The sequence below is a fragment of the Pectinophora gossypiella genome, chromosome 20 (genome assembly GCF_024362695.1).
Source record: "Pectinophora gossypiella chromosome 20, ilPecGoss1.1, whole genome shotgun sequence".
NCBI classification, from domain to species: domain Eukaryota; kingdom Metazoa; phylum Arthropoda; class Insecta; order Lepidoptera; family Gelechiidae; genus Pectinophora; species Pectinophora gossypiella.
Genome location: NC_065423.1, coordinates 12257829 through 12276565, shown reverse-complemented (window position 1 = coordinate 12276565; position 18737 = coordinate 12257829). Strand labels below are relative to the sequence as shown.

At 38.7% G+C, this 18737-nt stretch overlaps 1 protein-coding gene across 1 annotated transcript; it reads left to right on the top strand.

Annotated features, from left to right (window-relative positions):
• Positions 1-5174: 5174 nt before the first annotated feature.
• Positions 5175-17189, top strand: LOC126376278 (alpha-tocopherol transfer protein-like). The gene is made up of 6 exons (XM_050023589.1): positions 5175-5507; positions 10005-10176; positions 12243-12459; positions 14432-14615; positions 15730-15943; positions 17016-17189. The coding sequence occupies exons 1-6, from the start codon at positions 5484-5486 to the stop codon at positions 17168-17170; spliced, it is 966 nt and encodes a 321-aa protein (XP_049879546.1). The 5' UTR covers positions 5175-5483; the 3' UTR covers positions 17171-17189.
• The last annotated feature ends 1548 nt before the right edge of the window (positions 17190-18737 follow it).

Below are 18737 nucleotides of genomic sequence, written 5' to 3'. Positions count from 1 at the left end.
GCTAGGTGATGATGATGAATTTTATTTTTTTGTTTAATGTTTATGTTTTTATTTTTTTAATTATTTCTTTTTGTTTTTTTTTGTTCGTATCATTATATGTTTATTGCACCAGTCCGTGCTCCAATGCATTAACTTCTTGCACCCTAAGGTTGCCTGGCAGAAATTGCTATTTAGCAATAAGGCCTCCTATTGTACTTATGTTTTTATTCGTATGTTTATGTCCCTTTGTATATGTAGTTGTGCAATAAAGTATTATTGATTGATTGATTTATGTTCTAAATTCAAATTTTAAAATTTTAAATTTATGTTTCACAAAAATTCTGAAGTGTTAATTTTTTTGATCAGAAATAATTTATGGATTCTCAATCACAACATCATACCTATAGATAGAAACTACTATAAGACAGAGGGCGCCGTAAGAAATAGATATACGACAAAAGTATCTTCTAATAAAATGCAGCGTCGCGTCGTCTGACAAAATGGCGGAAAGACGCCTCCGTAAGTAATTGGATCCCGTTCAAACCCTAGCATTCTTTACTGACGGCTTTCAGTTCTACATAGCTTAATGTAAAGCCTTTAGCTTTTAAACTGAATTATACTTTAATATCTGCTGGATTGGGAGCCAAATGCTTTTAGCTGCTTATTGTTTTAGATCTGTCAGTGACTAAGAGATTTAAGTTTGCTATAAGGGCCCTATCTCACTAGGGCACCATGTTTGCACCACGATCAAAATGAATGCAGTTGAATAAACACTACTTCACCTGCAAGATCTGCATGACAACCGTGTCACGCGCAGAGCGATATGTATCAAGGGCGTTGACCAATAAACGCAGCGAGTGCTATCTACGTGGATAGACGTCAAACGCCTATTCCTAGTGTCTTTTTAGTTGAACTCAAATAATTTTATAAACAATAAATTGTATGAGGTAAAATGTATATGAGGAGTAAAAATAATCTTGACACCAGAAGATCATAATTTACTGTAGAATATTCTGTCGCTCACGAATTTTTGTCTTTCCAATGACAATATGAAACAAAGCGGCAAACAACTACCTTGAATGTAAGGCCGGGTTTCCACTGACGCGGAGATGGGCAAAGAGCTGAGATGTGTGGATTTGACCAATCCTAGCGTTCGAGAGAGCGAAAAACGAAAACGCTCTGTCACTCTCTCCCTCACGGTGATTGGTCGATTCCTGCACATCTCTGCACAGCTCCGCGTAAATGGAAAAACAGCCTAAGGCGAATATTGTATGCTGCGTCCTATCAAAATCAAAACACCACCTCTATGAGGTAAATGGCAAATGTTTGGTCAATAAACGAAACTGACCTGAATGGAGGCGGTGCGGCGTGTGAATTATTGACCTCTTGTCACTTTAACCCTGCCCCCTATTGTCCATAAACCATTGATCACTAACCTTTGTTTATCTACCAGAAGCCCAGAAGGCACTTTAGTAATTACTCGGCTGTGAAGTTGCTTATATTAAAAAACATTAACAATTATATCACACATGATTCACGATTATATTGCAGTTTCTTGTCATTTCTTCTCCTCAGCCATAACACCTTGCGATATGACGCAGATTCAAAAATGTTACATTGACCTTCAACAAGTTTATCCATGATAATTACGTTGAATAAATGATTCTGATTTCTGATATTCACAAAACAAAATTATTTATTTATATTATTTATTATTTTTACTACTCTGGGCGCCATCCCACTTGCGTCAGACAGAGTACTGCGGGGCGGAAGGCAAGAGGGAAACAACTGCCCTATTTTTCCCTAAAAAAGTAGCATGGAAAATGCTGCACCGACAAGAGTGTGGCTGTTAAATTGATGATGAATAAATGATTCTGCAAGGACAGAGCTGTGGTAACCCAGTTGAGAGAACGTTTGACACTGGGCTTTTTGGCGGGAACTAGAAAGGGACAGTTGCTTTTTTCATTAAATAATCTAAATAATGAATACGAAGTGGTGTTTTGTGGTTAATGATCGCATTAAGTTAGTCGGAAAACATTCGCGACAGTGTTATTATATCGGAATATTCAATAATCAATTAAAACCCTTCTAGTTCCCGCCAAAAAGGCGAGGGTCAAAGGTTCTTTCAACTGGGTTACCACAGCTCTATCCTTGCAGAATATAATGAGTTAATATAAATGTCAAGAATCGTGTCATTTAAATAATAAAATAATAATTTGATGCTTTGGTTGAAACAAGTTCAGTACGAGTATCATAAAACATTATCTAATTTTATAGCTCTAACATTGTTCTACGTATTATAAAATACGTAGGTGGTGGTAGGTGGTGGGTGTGGGGTGTGGGTGAATATCCTCAATTATTATCATAAGTAAAACACATAATAACGGGTTCTTACCGCGTTTAAATGGGGATATGAGACTCCCAATATTTCGACACTGTTGCAAGTGCCATGATCACGGGATGACTGATGAATATTGGGAGTCTCATATCCCCATTTAAACGCGGTAAGAACCCGTTATTATGTGTTTTAATTATGATAATAACCGCGTAAACTTAAAACAATGTATTATCATAAGGTCATATTCTTAAGAAAAAAAAAACTGAATTAATTTGAATAAACTTGGCATTCAAACGTCATTAATTTCTGGTTTGAACTAATTACTGAGTTGGGTTAGGTTAAAACGTATATTCACTTTAAGTATTTTGTACACTTGACAATTACTTTGCCTTTGGTTTTGGTTTCATACAGGACCTTGGGATGCCATGGTAACCCAGTTGGTAGAACGCTTGCCTCTCACTCTGAGGTCACAGGTTCGAATCCAGCACAGGCCTAAACCCATGATTGTCGAATTAGTTTTCGAATTCATGTTTGGATCATAAATGATTATCACGTGCTTAGCGGCGAAGGAAAATATCGTGAGGAAAGCCACATTTCCGAGAAATGCAAAAAGGGGACAAAATGGTTTTTGTCCCCTAAAAAGGACCTTAAAGGCATATTATATCACTAAGACAATATGGCGACGCCTCCAACAAAATGTAAATGTGAACAAAATAGACGCAGCGAATGCTATTTACGTGGATAGACTTCGTACGGCTAATGGTCAAACCTCTAGATATATATCGCGCCGCGCGACATACAACTGCATAAGTTTTGTCGGTGGCGCGACTGTGGTTACTAGTTGAGTTAAAAATCTTTTAAAAATTTACTAAACTACTTAGTAACTAATTAGTCCCTTACTATCGACATTAAAAGTCAACATAAGGTAATTATGATTAATACAGTAATGCAAATCGTAGGTCAGTGACCAAATCGACCTTATCATTATTTCCTATGCCAACAACCAGACGCGAAGAACAAAAAAAAAACAAAACTAGTATAAGACGCTACAAAAATACGCAGAGAAGTCATTCATTATTTATTTTTGTAATATGTATATGCAAATAATTTCTTTATGATCGTATGTGTTTTTGTCTGTTGGCAAACCTAATAAAATAAATAAATAAATAAATAAATATTACTAATATTATAAATGTGAAAGTTTGTGATTATGAATGTTTCGGCCTGCATGCAGGCGTACAAATAGACATTAAAAATAACAATATTAATAATAAAGAAATGGTACATTAAAAATAAAATTATTGAAAATTATACTTTATTATTAAAAAATAACAAAACTTAATTACTTTTATGTTCAAAATATTCCTTCAAATTATAATAACATTTGTTCATAAGCCATAAAGTGAACTGTTGGTTTTTAAACCTAAAAAACTTAAGATCCTGAATGTGCCACCTGTTTTCTTGACCAATGTGGAACTTGTAAGAGTGTCGTCTTTTAGGTACCTCGGTCACGTTGTGACGGAGGACTTAAGGGACGACAGTGATATCGAAAGGGAGCGGAGGGCGTTGGCAGTCCGCTGCAACATGTTGGCTCGCAGATTTGCAAAGTGTAGTGCAGAGGTTAAAATAACTCTTTTCAAAGCCTACTGCCAAACTTTGTATACTTGCAGTCTGTGGGTCAACTACACGCGGCGGGCTGTCAGCGCTCTTCGCGTTCAGTACAATAATGGACTGAGAATGCTGCTGGGGCTACCGCGCTACTGTAGTGCGTCGGGAATGTTTGCGCTAGCACACACGGACGGGTTCCTTGCCATAGTACGCAAAAGGGTAGCGTCACTGTTAAGCAGAGTAAGGAATAGCTCCAACAGTATTCTCAAGTTGATTAGTGAGATGCCTGACAGCCCGTTTACAAAACACTGGGTCCAGACGCATGTGTGCTGTTCAGGGACCAAGGGTAGGTCATATATGAATTAATTTTCAATCCTTACTTAAATTAATTTTACTAACCTAGTTTGTAAGTAACTGTACTAACAATATATGGATTAATGTCCGAAATAAAGATATTTTATTTTTTATTTTTTTTTATTTTATAAACAAACCTCTCACTATGATAAACCAAAGGTCTAAAGAATAAACAACATTCGCGTCAAAAGAGACTATAAACCAGCACCACCACTACCACCACCACTTAGACCACTTAGCACTTAAGTACCATTATAGTATCATTATTATATCTTCCATATGACATGTAATAACATCACCATCACCAGCCTATTAACGTCCCCACTACTAGGGCACGGGCCTCCTCTATGGATGGATGGATAGGGAGATCGGGCCTTAAACCACCACGCGGGCCCAGTGCGGATTGGTGGTTATTAACGACTGCTAATGCAGCCGGGACCAACGGCTTAACGTGCCTTCCGAAGCACGGAGGAGCTCGAGATGAAAACTTTTTTTTGTGGTCACCCATCCTATGACTGGCCTTTGCGAAAGTTGCTTAACTTCAACAATCGCAGACCGAGCGCGTTAACGCTCTAACGTGTAATAACATAACTATTCGCGCGATGTAATAACATAACTATTACGAAATAAATGAATATTATGAATATAAGCCATCTCGTGGTCCAGTCCACATATTTAAGTATCAAAAATATTAAGCTTTTTTGTATTATTAGTCAGCTCTACGCCTTTTCTAAACCAAAACTGATAGACCTTGAATTTCGTTTTATTTTATAGTGGCAACTCTTAACTGAACTCGTGTTACTAGTTTAATAGTTTTAAAATTCACATCTGTACCGTACTGGGTTTCCGCCATTCTACAAAATGACTTTGTAGTGATAATGTGTTCGCTATTGTACTTAACAAACAGTGATAAAATTCTATTCGATATTTAAATTCAAATGTTTTCTGAAAAAGTATTTCCTATTAGATCATCTTTTGTTTTGAGATAAAATTTATATTGTTCTAAATTGTGAAGTTTTATAATTTATTATAAGATACATTATTCAATGTTTTAATTAAGTTTATGCCTAATTATAGAAATTTCCGGTGTAAAAAAGTGGAATTAGGAATGGTTCTTTATTGTTACTTGTTCTAAATAGGCGTATGTATTTTATATTTGGTTATTTTGTTGAGTGAAGTCTTTGGAGCAACACAAATAAGTAAGATGACTATTCACAATTGTAAAGCGGTGAGTACCAAGATTTTTTTTTAAATTTGTATACGCAAATTTTCGAATTCATGTTATGAATAAACAATTATCACGTGCTCAGTGGTGAAGTAAAACATCGTGAGGAAACCTACATTCCAGATATTTATGTGAGCTTCTTGAAACTCTGGTCTGGTTTTCCCTTCGGGCCGGAAGATCAGGCTGTGGCTTCTATATAAAAAACGGACCTGTCAAATCTTCAGGTTGGGTAGTAGTGGAGGGTTGAGCTCACAATCCACAGGTCCTGGGTTCGAACCCCGGTTGGAACATCACAAAAATCACATTTTTGAGGTTTTAATGTGATGTCGTAAATAATTTCATTTTTTCTTCAGTATTGCACCCGAGCGAAGCCGGGGCGGGTCGCTAGTAATCAATAAATTTAGATCAATTTTTCTCTTTAAAACTGTACAAGCAGTAAATATCATAACTAAATAAGATGTAAATTGCAAATCTACAATAAGTCTCTCTCGTCACGTAGGTGAGCTGGAAGAAATCCCTTTGTTTAGAGATAAGCTTACCTGTACTATCTGTTTTTTTATGTTCCTTGTGTCTGCTGTATTGTGTACAAATAAAATAAATAAAAGTCCGTACGAAAATTACCAGTAAAGCGATTGTAGTCTAAAGAACCTTAACACTTCACGTCCACCTTGAAAATTATCTTTTAAAACCTTTTAGATATACAAATAAAACAGTCGCTTTTTAGTTGAAGTCGATATCAGGATACAGATTCTTCTGTTCTTGCAAATTGCCTCTTGATAACTTGTAGCTCACAGACAGACAGCCTCCGTGGTCTAGTGGTTAGAGCGTTAGGCTCACGATCTGGAGGTCCGGGTTCGATTCCCGATGGGGACATTGTCGAAATCACTTTGTAAGACTGTCCTTTGTTTGGTAAGGACAATCAGGTGATGTCCGAAAAATTAAGATGATTCCGTGCTTCGGAACGTACGTTAAGCCGTTGGTCCCGGCTATTAGCCTTAAAAACACCTCCACCAACCCGCATTGGAGCAGCGTGGTGGAGTATGCTCCATACCCCTCCGGTTGATTGAGGGGAGGCCTGTGCCCAGCAGTGGGACGTATATAGGCTGTTTATGTGTATGTGTGTGTGACTTGTAGCTCTGGCCCATTAGGAACGAAAGGCGTGAATTTGCGTACTTAGTGCTATCAACAAATGTCTGATGTAACACAAAGTGGGAAAGGTTGTAACTACTTACGGAATCCAATCCCGATCTGTAGAGATCTCGTCTAATTTATCGAAATCAATCCCGAAGCATTAATATGACGAAATCCCATTCGAGATTGACGGGATTGGGCGAATCTCCTTGGGTTATACTTTTTGTTTTGATTATGCTGATATCCAAAGAAAACTTAATTATTTAGTAAAGAATAAAGTTTTTTGTTTTCTTTCAAAAATGTTTTGTATTAATTAATCTCACTATCACATACAAGCAGTTTTCATCGTTTTCCCGATAATTTCGGGATCTCGCGGGATTGATATATCTAATCTTGCGGGATCTCGAAATTGCGATGTCAAGTCGGGATTGTATTCCCTAGTGAAACTGTGTAACTGTGAAGGGTAAAGGGATATTGTCAAAAAAAAATTGTTACAATGTTGCAGAACATTGCAGGTTGAATCACCACATACACACACACACACTGACACACACTCACACACACACACACACACAAACATACATACACACATACATACAAACACCCATCCAAACACACCTTCCAAACATTTTAACCCAACAACAGCATAAACTTGTAAGTTAATAAGAAGCTCACGGATGAACACTGCCTCCTAAGATACATGTTCCCCTAGTTTAGAAGGCAGGAAAGCATTGACTATGTATAACTTCAACTTATATTGTTTCTTTGTGTAACTTGTTAAAAATGATTTTGGTAAATAAATATATTTTACTTATTTTTATTATTTATTATAAGAAAAAGTTTCATGATCCCGTGCTTCGGGAAGCTCTAGGCGAATTAAGCTATAGGTCCAAGGCTACAAATATCTTTATTCAGTAGGTAACATAGTTGCAGCGGAAGACAAGAGGAAACCACTGCCCTATTTTCCCTAAAAAAAGTAGCATGGAGAATGCTACACCGACAAGAGCGTGGCTCTTAAATTAGTGATGATGAACATAGTTACACTTTGAATCGTCATTTTTTACAAAAGGAACGTCTCATCCGCCTAAAACTACTGCAGCTTCTCACAATCTGTATAGCCGGGGAACAGAAGCTGCAAGAAAAATCTGGGCACAGGGCCCTTTCTTTAAAAAAACGATTTATGTATGAGTGTCTATTAGTAAAAACTAAGGAACCAGCTTAACATATTTTAACTTTTGGGTGTCTATTTTCACAAACTAGAGGATAGATTTACATAGTTTGAGAACATAAACAAAGACAAACACACTCAATAAGTCGAAATTACCACTTGGTCCCTCAATAGTGCTGGGGTTCGTTATGTTTTATTTTATTATTTAAGTATTGTTAGATTAAAAAACTAATAACAGACGAAATAAAGTCGTGAATCTGAGTCATAACCTTATTATATTTAATTTGAAACTGGCATATAATAACCGGGACCAACGGCTTAACGTGCCTTCCGGAGCACCGATCATCCCAAAAGATCAGAGAGTGTATTTGTATTGTATTGTATTCTATTGTATTGTATCATCTTACTTTTGGACAATTAGGTGATCAGCCTATAATGTCCTACCCAAACTTGGGATAACAAAGCGATTTTTCACAACGCTCAACCACTGGACCACAGAGGCCGTTGATTTAGTACTTATAATAATTTATTTAGTGGTGTAACCTTGTAAAAATTAAAGTTCTAATATTTTTTCTAAACATTCTGTCACTTAGCACTTCAACACTATGATATTTTCACACTTTCCTTGTATGTATAGTGTTGAAACATACGTAGGAGTATATTTATAAAACTATACAATTTCGCGTCATAGTGAAAGTTACGTAAGTACCTTTTTATAAAATGAAATACAGTGCAGTTTTCACTTACACAATTGGCTCGAACATTATAAGGGTAGTAAGATGATCCGCGCTTCGGAAGGCACGTTAAGCCGTTGGTCCCGGTTACTACTTACTGGTGTAAGTTAGTAGTCGTTACATGAGCCATGTCAGGGGCCTTTGGCGGCTCAATAGTAACCCTGACACCAGGGTTGATGGGGTTGGTAATCCACCTCACAATCCACACGATAGAAGAAGAAGAAGAGAAGAAGAGAAGGGCGGTAGGGCTCACCAACTATCATTTCGGTGGTTCATCTTGCGATGGATGTACCTCTGACTACCCCAATTGGGTTCGTGTACTGGGTTCAAGATAAATTATGAAATTCTGATTACAAAAAAAAGACAAATCTAAAACTAACGGAAAACATTTTCTTTTTTCTATTTAACTTATTTATGAATTTTAATCAAGAAAAACGTAATAATAAGTCTGACATTTTATCACGTTTTTCTACGACGTCACAGTGTGTTATTTCATGCAAATATAGTAATTTTTGTGTTTTGACGTTTAGGAAAAAGTAACTGATTTGACTAGTTGGAAAGTCTATTGTGATATAGTTGTGAACTTATGTACTTATAACAGGGTAGGGTTTAAAATCCTGCCTCCAGATGTTTGGAAAACGAAAAATACTTACAGATTGACGGGAAATATTTTCACGGTCCTGGTTCAACAGGTTTCCTTAGCAATAGTGCGCGGTAAAGCGGCCAGTATAATAGGCACCTTTGAACCAGGTACGAGAGGGGGAGGCCATTTTAGACTGACCAGTGTTTGTGTAATAATTTGAAATGTTTTAATTATTCGTAATTTTAAGTGACAAATTGGCCCCGATTCCTGGAGACACCGCCTAATTTTATTTTAAGTTATATCCGTCATTTTCATATCCGTCGAAAAGGAAAGGGACGGATGATTCACAGCTCTTAATTTTAGGAAGAATGAGTAAATGAATGTGTCGGGTTATTGACTGATGTAAAATTTTTAGACGGTTGGTTTAGATTTGTGCTTAAAATTGACGTGTGTTCCATAAATTTTATGCTTGTCGATTACCCGTCCCTTTCCTTTTCGGCGGATAAGAAAATGACAGATATAACTTAAAATAAAATTAGATTGTATTTACAGGAATTAGCACCATTGTATCTCTAATGCTACAAAATCTGAAATGTTTAGTTCAAGTTTCACGGTTAAAAAACCGGGCATTCATTTTGTAACTTTTAGTTTTTGAGATAATCGCTATTAAAATTTGTTTTACTACTCTCACAAAGTGAAGAACTGATCACAAAGTGTTTTGAGTGATATGCCCCCACCGGGATTTGAACCCGGGACTTCGGGATCGTGAACCCAACGCTCAAACCACTGGACCACGTAAGCCTAGACTCACCGCGATTTCTGTTAGACCAATTAACAAAATCACCAAGTTTAGTATCAAATTATCGAATATTTCAAATTCCCAGAAAACCTATGCAGAACTGACGAAGGATTCAAAGAAGCTGCTGGACGTCAGCACCAGGGATGCTTATGAAGAGGTGAAGAATTGCGGAGTGTCTCCACAAGCCCTGGAAGACATGGTCGCCAATATCCGGGAGTGGTATGATAAGCAGCCGCATTTGCCTAAGGGGGAGCTTCGTAAGTTCACAAACTTATTAAACTCAAACTCAAAAATGTCTATATTCATTTGGTAACATAGTTACACTTTGAATCGTCATTATTTACATAACGAACGTCTCATCCGCCTAAAACTACTGCACTCACAACCTGTATAGCCGGGGAAAAGAAGCTTCAAGATAAATCTCGGCACAGGGCCTAAATGTTTAAAAACACATAACCATCCTTTTGCTTCGCCACAGTCGGGTAAAAATAGTTATGACGTATTTTGCCAAAAAGGTCAAGTCATGATTATTATTATTTTTAGAACCCAGCGAGACTTGTCAAACTAGTTTAGTGTATAAATATTGAATAATATCATATAAATTATTATTAGTGAAGATTTATATTTTAAAGGATAATTATGGCATCGTGACGGGTTTTGTTTGACGTCAGTGTAAGTAAATAGATCAGTATTTTGTCATCACCATCATCATCAGCCCATTAACGTTCACCACTGCTGGGGCACGGGCCTTCCCTATGGATGGATAGGGAGATCGGGCCTTAAACCATCACGCGGGCCCAGTGCGGATTGATGGTTATTAACTACTGCTAATGCAGCCGGGACCAACGGCTTAACGTGCCTTCCGAAGCACGGAGGAGCTCGAAACTTTTTTTTGCGGTCACCCATCCTATGACCGGCCTTTGCGAAAGTTGCTTTACTTCAACAACCGCAGACCGAGCGCGTTTACCGCTGCGTCACCGAGCTCCTCAGTATTTTGTATTAAAGCCTTATTGCTTATTACCCGATTGCGGCGGAACAAAAAGGAGGGTTATGTGTTTGACCACTATATAAGTATGTATGTATGTATTCTTCTAAATCACCTGTCGGAATTTAACAAATGAGAATTCACTAGAAGCGTCTTCATTTTCCGGTGGTTATAGGCTAAATGACGTCACGCTGAATTCATTGTGGCGCCCTCTAGAGGACATAAACTAAGGTCGAAAAATATTTTTATTTTCAAATGGTATTGTGTTGGGTATCAAATGGAAGGGCTCTATTTGCACATTTCAAATTATATACATATTACTAGCTTTTATTTCCTGGTTTTCGCGATAATTACATTAAATTGATAACATAACTGCTCACATCTTCCGGAGATTTAAAACACGTATTGGAAGCATGTTACCTTAATAAATAGTATAAATAAAAATATAAGTTATACTTCTGCCTATCCTTTACACGCGTGATGTTATGTTTCAAAAAGCCACTGAAGAAATTGACTTGAAAAGTTACGGGTTTGTTAGTTAAAATTCTAAGTTAAAGAAACGGAAAACCAGCAATTAAAAAGAAACATGGCAAGAAAACTTTTTTACGCTCGAAGAGTACGAGTAATTCAAAGATTGAAGTCCTCTACCAACGAAGCAAGAGCTTTCTACCTTCCTCAAATGAAAAGGTTATTACGGGGCAGACGGAGATTTGTTTTTCTTAATTTCAAATCTTAAAAAATAATACTACGATAAAATACTTTTTTTACTTCTGACCGAGAGTAACTAAAACCCATAGAAAGAGTTCAGCCGCTTAATTTAGTTGCTAAAACCTGACTGAAACTGAGTGATTATTTTTTAATCTCATAAGAACCGAAAACCCGGATACCCGGTTCTGACTTGCCGAAAAAACGGATTCCCAAAAATTTCAGGATCTCAATGTCCAACCACGGGTATTCGTGTTTATTGAAATAAGAACCTAATTCAAAAATGAATGTTCGGAAGTCCGATGCCTCATGACACCATTGGAGTATAGTAATTATGCTTTATTTTCAAAAGAACCGAAAACCCGAGTACCCGTTTCTGACTTACCGAAAAAACTGGTTCCCAAAAAAAAAACAGGTTCTTGTCCAAGGCTCCTATAGTCGATCTTATATAGTAATACACCATTGGTGGATGTTGTGTCTTTTTGAGAACCTGTTCCTATGAGAGTAAGAGTGTCTTAAATGACAGGTTTCTCGAAGTTAGGCTCCAGCCAGGCCCTTCACAAATTTTATGTAAAACCGAGTCTTTTTGTATGTGAAAAGTTTTAGTGGATGAAACAAACTTTTCTTTTTCAGACAACGAAGTAATAGTTCGCCGTCTCATCACGCAAAAGTTCAGCATAGAAAGAGTGAAAGAGAAGATTGACAACTACTACACAGCGCGACATAAGATGCCCGAAATAATATGCAATAGGGATCCCTTGTCCCCAAATCTAAATAAATGTTTAAAACAGGGCTATTGGGTTTGTTTACCCAAGAAGACCCCAGACAATAAGAGAGTGATAATTTTCAGGTAGCGCATTGTTTATTTAAAATCGATTTAGGGACTGCGTAGACGAAAGACAATTTTGTCGACAACATACATTAAATAACCGCATAGTTGCAAACAACAACCTCCGTCGTCTAGGGGTTAGAGCGTTGGGGTCACGACCTGGAGGTCCGGGTTCGATTCCTGATGGAGACATTGTCGAAATCACTTTGTGAAACTGTCCTTTGTTTGTTACGGATAGCAGGCTTGATTCACTCGATTGTCCGAAAAAGTAAGATGATTCCGTACTTCAGAGGGCACGTTAATCTTGGTCCCGGTTATTAGCCGTAAAACAGCTCCACTAACCTACAATATAACAGCGTAGTGGAGTATACTTCATACCCCCTCCGGTTGATTGAGGGGAGGCCTGTGCTCAGTAATGTGACGTATGTAGTCTATATTATGTTATAGAGGTAGTTGAGGAGTTCAAGAAATGTGTTTTCAGTGGTAAGTATCCGACATAAGACGTAATTTGACTGATATACTTCTCTTGCTTCCTCCACATTCATCAATCCTTTCATTGTGCGTGTACGCACGCCGGTTCAAAGTAGATCTTACTGAACCTTTTCTACGGACATCTCAAATTTGGTCAATGTACGACCTTCTAAGGCTTCCTTTGCTAGCCCTACCACCAACCTTCGCTTTAAATTTTACAGTTTGTAGTTAATGCCATTTGCGGCAAATCTACACTAAGTCACGACAAAAAAAGCCAAAAAGTTCGCAACGTCATTGTTTGCCGTCTGCGCAACCATTTGATTCGATTCCATGTTCGAATCTAGAGAGGTTCGTACTGGAATACGTGCTGAATAATTCTTCTGGTGATTTGTGGAATATTGATGGAGCGAACTAAAAGCCTGTTTAAGAATTAATTCTGTAATTGGTTCTGAAACAAACCCTTTGTACAGTGACATGGGTATTGGATGAGCTCTTTAATTTGTTTGTTACGTTGTTTATGCTGTGATATGGTTGACTGCTCATTCTTCATCAACTTTTACACGTAAATTTGCTGAAGATTTATCTGAAATCCGTTTTTCAATATCTTGGCAAACGCCGGAGATAGCAATACCTTCTTTTCTTAATATTAAGACCATCCAACCAGCGAAGGGAAAACCCAGTGGCAACCCTAGCAAAATATTTAGGTGGTACGAGACCTCATATTGGTCCCAATCTAACCCGATGTAGTTAATTTGCGGCCAGGGTGAACCGGTTCATTTTGGCGGCGTCCCCCTAAGCCCTTTAGCCCTTCAGCGGCTTAGGGGACATCTCGTCCCAGGCTTAAACTGGGCCCAGAGACGAGTTTGCCCTTTTCTAATTCGCCCGGTGCTGTGGCCACACCTCGCACCGCCCTAGGGCCACCACTGGGAACACCAGCCCAATACAGGTTAAGTCACATACCTCCGAAACGCCTTTTTCGGGAATGTGAGTTTCCTCACCATTTTGCATCACCGCTGAGCATAATTATGATAATAATTTATGATCCAAACATGAATTCGAAACTTTAAAAATCCTTTGATCCGTTGCTATGTTCAAACCTGCGACCTCATGGTGAGACTCAAACGTACTTTTAACTGGATTACCATGGCTCTTTCAGCCTCCGTGGGTCTAACAGCCTCCGTGGTCTAGTGGTTAGAGCGCTAGGCTCACGATCTGGAGGTCCGGTTTCGATTCCCGATGGCGACATTGTCGAAATCACTTTGTGAGACTGTCCTTTGTTTGGTAAGGACTTTTCAGGCTTGAATCACCTGATTGTCCGAAAAAGTAAGATGATTCCGTGCTTCGGAGGGCACATTATGCCGTTGGTCCCGGCTATTAGCCGTATAAACACCTCCACCAACCCGCAGTGGAGCAGCGTGGTGGAGTATGCTCCATACCCCCTCCGGTTGATTGAGGGGAGGCCTGTGCCCAGCAGTGGGACGTATATAGGCAGTTTATGTATTCATCGTCTATTGATTTTCAGGTCTTTCCCCATCCCAGAAGTTCTAACCGAAGTGGTCAAGATAGCCTTCATGATCGGCGACTACCGTCTGTGGAGCGACGACATGGGCGGTGACCACTGGATCTTCGACTTCCGATACATCACGCTGCAACAGGCCATGCAGTTCACGCCCATGCTGATCGTTAAGATCATGTTCTTCTTAAATGTATGTTAAGTTGGTAAAGCATCATAGCATAAGCTCACAATTAACGAGCACATCGAGCTTTCTGTTAGACCAACGTGATAGGTGGGCCGTATCGCCATCTATAATAGTCAAGCCAACTGTGTTAGTGAACAACACTTAAGATAAATGAATAAGTCATAGGTGGAATCAATTGGTGGGTCATGGTTGGTCGAATCATAAATGAGGAGATCCGCAGGAGAACTAAAGTCACCGACATAGCTCGGAGAATTGCAAAGCTGAAGTGGCAGTGGGCAGGACACATAGCGAGGAGAACCGATGGCCGCTGGGGCGGAAGGGTTCTGGAGTCGCGACCAAGTGTTGGACGACGCTCAGTGGGTAGGCCCGCTACAAGGTGGACCGACGATCTGGTGAAGGTCGCGGGAAGCCAGCGCAGCCAGCCAGGCAGCGCAGGACCGATCGTCGTGGAGATCCTTGTGGGAGGCCTATGCCCAGCAGTGGGCGTCGTACGGCTTATGATGATGGTGGAAGTTCAGTACTGAGGTTCAAACCGGCGCTCCCCGTTTGATAAGCAAGCCGGTGTACCACAGGACAGGACCACAGTGACTATACTGAGGGCGATAATTCAGCTCATGATTCTGAGTTAATGTCAAGTGGAATTTTCCGTCGCAAAAATAATAAATTGTTAGTAGTGATTTTTTTTAAGTTATTTTCAGTTCCATACTTTTGCGACGGAAACTTCCACATGATATTCACTCGGAATCATTCTTTTTTTTGGTCTTTTATTTAATTAAGGCACTCGGAATCATGAGCTGAATCATCCCCCTCTGTATTCGGTTTTGTGTCACTAACATCCTATTTTCTCATTAATAAATGTTACTATAGCACTAGTGAATACCTTAATGATACTGATGTTACTACTTGAAAAGCTTCCTCCTCTCTTTTAAACTTCTATTTTGTTGTGCCCGAAAGGGTCTATGATGTGAAACTCATACATGTAACTTACATAATTGTACACCATCATAGTATGCAAATAAAGAATATTGAACATATACGTATATATATTTTCTCGTTTTTAGAGCGCGAATTTTCCGTAGTCGAGTTTTAGTATTTAAGCTTATATTTTTTTTGTTTCCAGTACTGCTTCGGTCCAAAAGTAGTGGGGATGCATTTAGTCAACCTACCCCCGTTCGCTGCAACAGTGTTGAGTTTATTCAAGAAGTCCATGAAAGCCAAGATGGTTGAAAGATTATACACGTATGACAGATTTGAACAACTCTATGATATTGTCCCAAAGAATTTATTCCCAAAAGAATATGGAGGTGATGAGGTATCTTGTGAAGAGATTACAGGTAAATAATTACTTTTAAATTGCTTTTTTTAACTTAACATAAGCTCACGACTATATCCCAATTGGGGTAGTCACAGGTATATTCATCGCAAGAGGAACTAAGTACCCACACCTCACCGAGCTTTCTGTTAGACCTCTAACAGGCGTATTTGACGTAACTTATTGTAGATTTGCGCAAATGGCTTTAACTACTTGATCGGACAAACGGAGAGCGCAGAGATCTCTCACCCTGATCAAAATTTAAGACAACAAACCTGAAGGTGTCCTGTATAAATACTAAGAATAAGAAGAATAAGAATAAAATAAATTTATTGCCAATACTAAGTAGCCTTATTCGAATTTATGAGATTGTATGCACATTAAAAATCACGTGGTTTCAAATAGAATAATACGCAGATGTTAGTAACACCGTAACGAACCCTTTGAGGGATGATTCACACCATAATTCTGAGTTCTTCTTCTTTGCGAGTCGATGGCCACGCTTAAGGCATTGTCAGTGGCATTAACTACTTGGCCGGACGCTAAATTCTGAGTTGATATCAAGTAAAACTTTCCTTCTCAAAAGTATGGAACTAACAATGATAATACAAAACATTAACACATACATACATCATCATCATCATCATCAGCCCATTAACGTCCCCACTGCTGGGGCACGGGCCTTCCCTATGGATGGACAGGGAGATCGGGCCTTAAACCATCACGCGGGCCCAGTGCGGATTGATGGTTATTAACGACTGCTAATGCAGCCGGGACCAACGGCTTAACGTGCCTTCCAAAGCACGGAGGAGCTCGAGATGAAAACATTTTTTTTGTGGTCACCCATCCTATGACCGGCCTTTGCGAAAGTTGCTTTACTTCAACAATCGCAGCCCGAGCGCGTTAACCGCTGCGCCACCGAGCTCCTCAACATACATACATAAACAGCCTATATACGTCCCACTGCTGGGCACCGGCCTCCCCTCAATCAACCGGAGGAGATAAAAAACACTAAAATAGTCATTAATTTTCCAATAAGACATTTCACTTTCCCCTTTTCCTTTTTAGAAGAACTAATATATTATTTTTTGCAGAAAACTGGAGGATCGCCTTCCAATCTTCTCCATGGAGGGAGTACTTCATAGAACAAGATAGTATCAAAACTGACGAATCCAAAAGGCATGGTCCCACTAAAGTGGATGAAATGTTTGGTGCCACTGGTTCATTCAGGAAGCTCGACTTCGACTGACTTCCTTTTACAATAAAATCATTATGAAGGTCACTTTGTTTTATACCTACATTCTAAAAGTAGATACTCAACGAGATCGCAAACTTTGCTTGTGACGTAATATAACCGAGATTGGTGCGAGATTTGTGATGATATGGACATGCCTCCAAAATCTTCAATCTCGAAACTCTCGAATTATTTTGTGAATTACTTTAATAAATTTTATGTTACATATTTGTATTTATTTTGGTTAGGAATGTTTTGTCATGATTTTATTTAACGTGGGAATTGTCATAATTAAAACAAATAATACCGGGTTCTTACCGCGTTAAATGCGTAAATAGTCTCACAAACCTGATTTTAACGCGGTGAGAACCCGGTATTATGTAATATTTTCTTTTTGTCTTTTAAAATTTACACGAACAGTCGTCTCTATCAACAAATTTTAACATTTGTAATATAAGTAAGTCTGCACTTAGGATAACTCAAACAGTTTACTTTTATTGTATATAAGAAAAAGACAATTATTATTATGTAACGCAATATCCATATTAACTATATCTTTCAGGGTTATTGACCCAAAATTGCAGTACCTATCGCGGTCACTGAATATACTTAAACTCCTATTTATGTCTCACAAAGTAATTATCGACAGTGTCCCCATCGGGAATCAAACCTGGACCTCTAGATCGGGAGCCCAATGCTCTAACCACTAGACCGTGGAGACTGTTGTTGTGTTGTCAAACTTATATTAAGGTAAAATTGTGGAAGGATCCCTGCTTAGTCAAAGTTTCCCTCTCCATCAGGGTTGATAGCAATAAGCGCTGAGTGTGGTAAATCGTCGACCACGCCGGCGGGGTCGGTATTGGGTTCCTCGTTTCAAAAGTGAGAGTTTGTATGAAACTTTGCCGACTGGAAGAAATATCAACCGTCTCTATTCAGCGCTTGAAAGCAGTACAGTCATGAGCAATATATTGCACCCACTTTAGGACTCTGTCGCACTAACATATTTGACATTTGGTGAGACTAACAGTTCAATTTGTCAAAAAAGTTAATGTGACATGGTACCAAAGTGTATACGTACATATTAATGCTCGTGACCGTACCGTCTTTGTCGGTCGAGGCTTAAACAAATACTATTAATAACTATCATAAATTCACTGTGGTCCTGTGGTGCATAGGCTTGCTTCTCAGATTGGAGGCGCCGGATCGAATCCCGGTACTGGACTTTAACACATCACTACATAGTATAAAACAAAGTCGCTTTTTCTGTCCCTATACTCGTATCCCTATTTACGCTTAAATCATTAAAAACTACGCAACGCGTTTTGATGCGAATTTTTTTAATAGATCGAGTGGTTCAAGAGGAAGGTTTATAATATAAATATGTATTAACCATTAAATATAATCCATTAAATAGTGGAGAAATACTATTATTTTTGAGATTTTTTATGTGATGTCGTAAAAAGTTTTTTTTTCCTCAGCATTGCACCCGAGCGAAGCCGGGGCAGGTCGCTAGTTAGTTATACACACATACATACATAAACTCACGCCCGTAATCCCTAATGGGGTGGGCAGAGCCACAAGT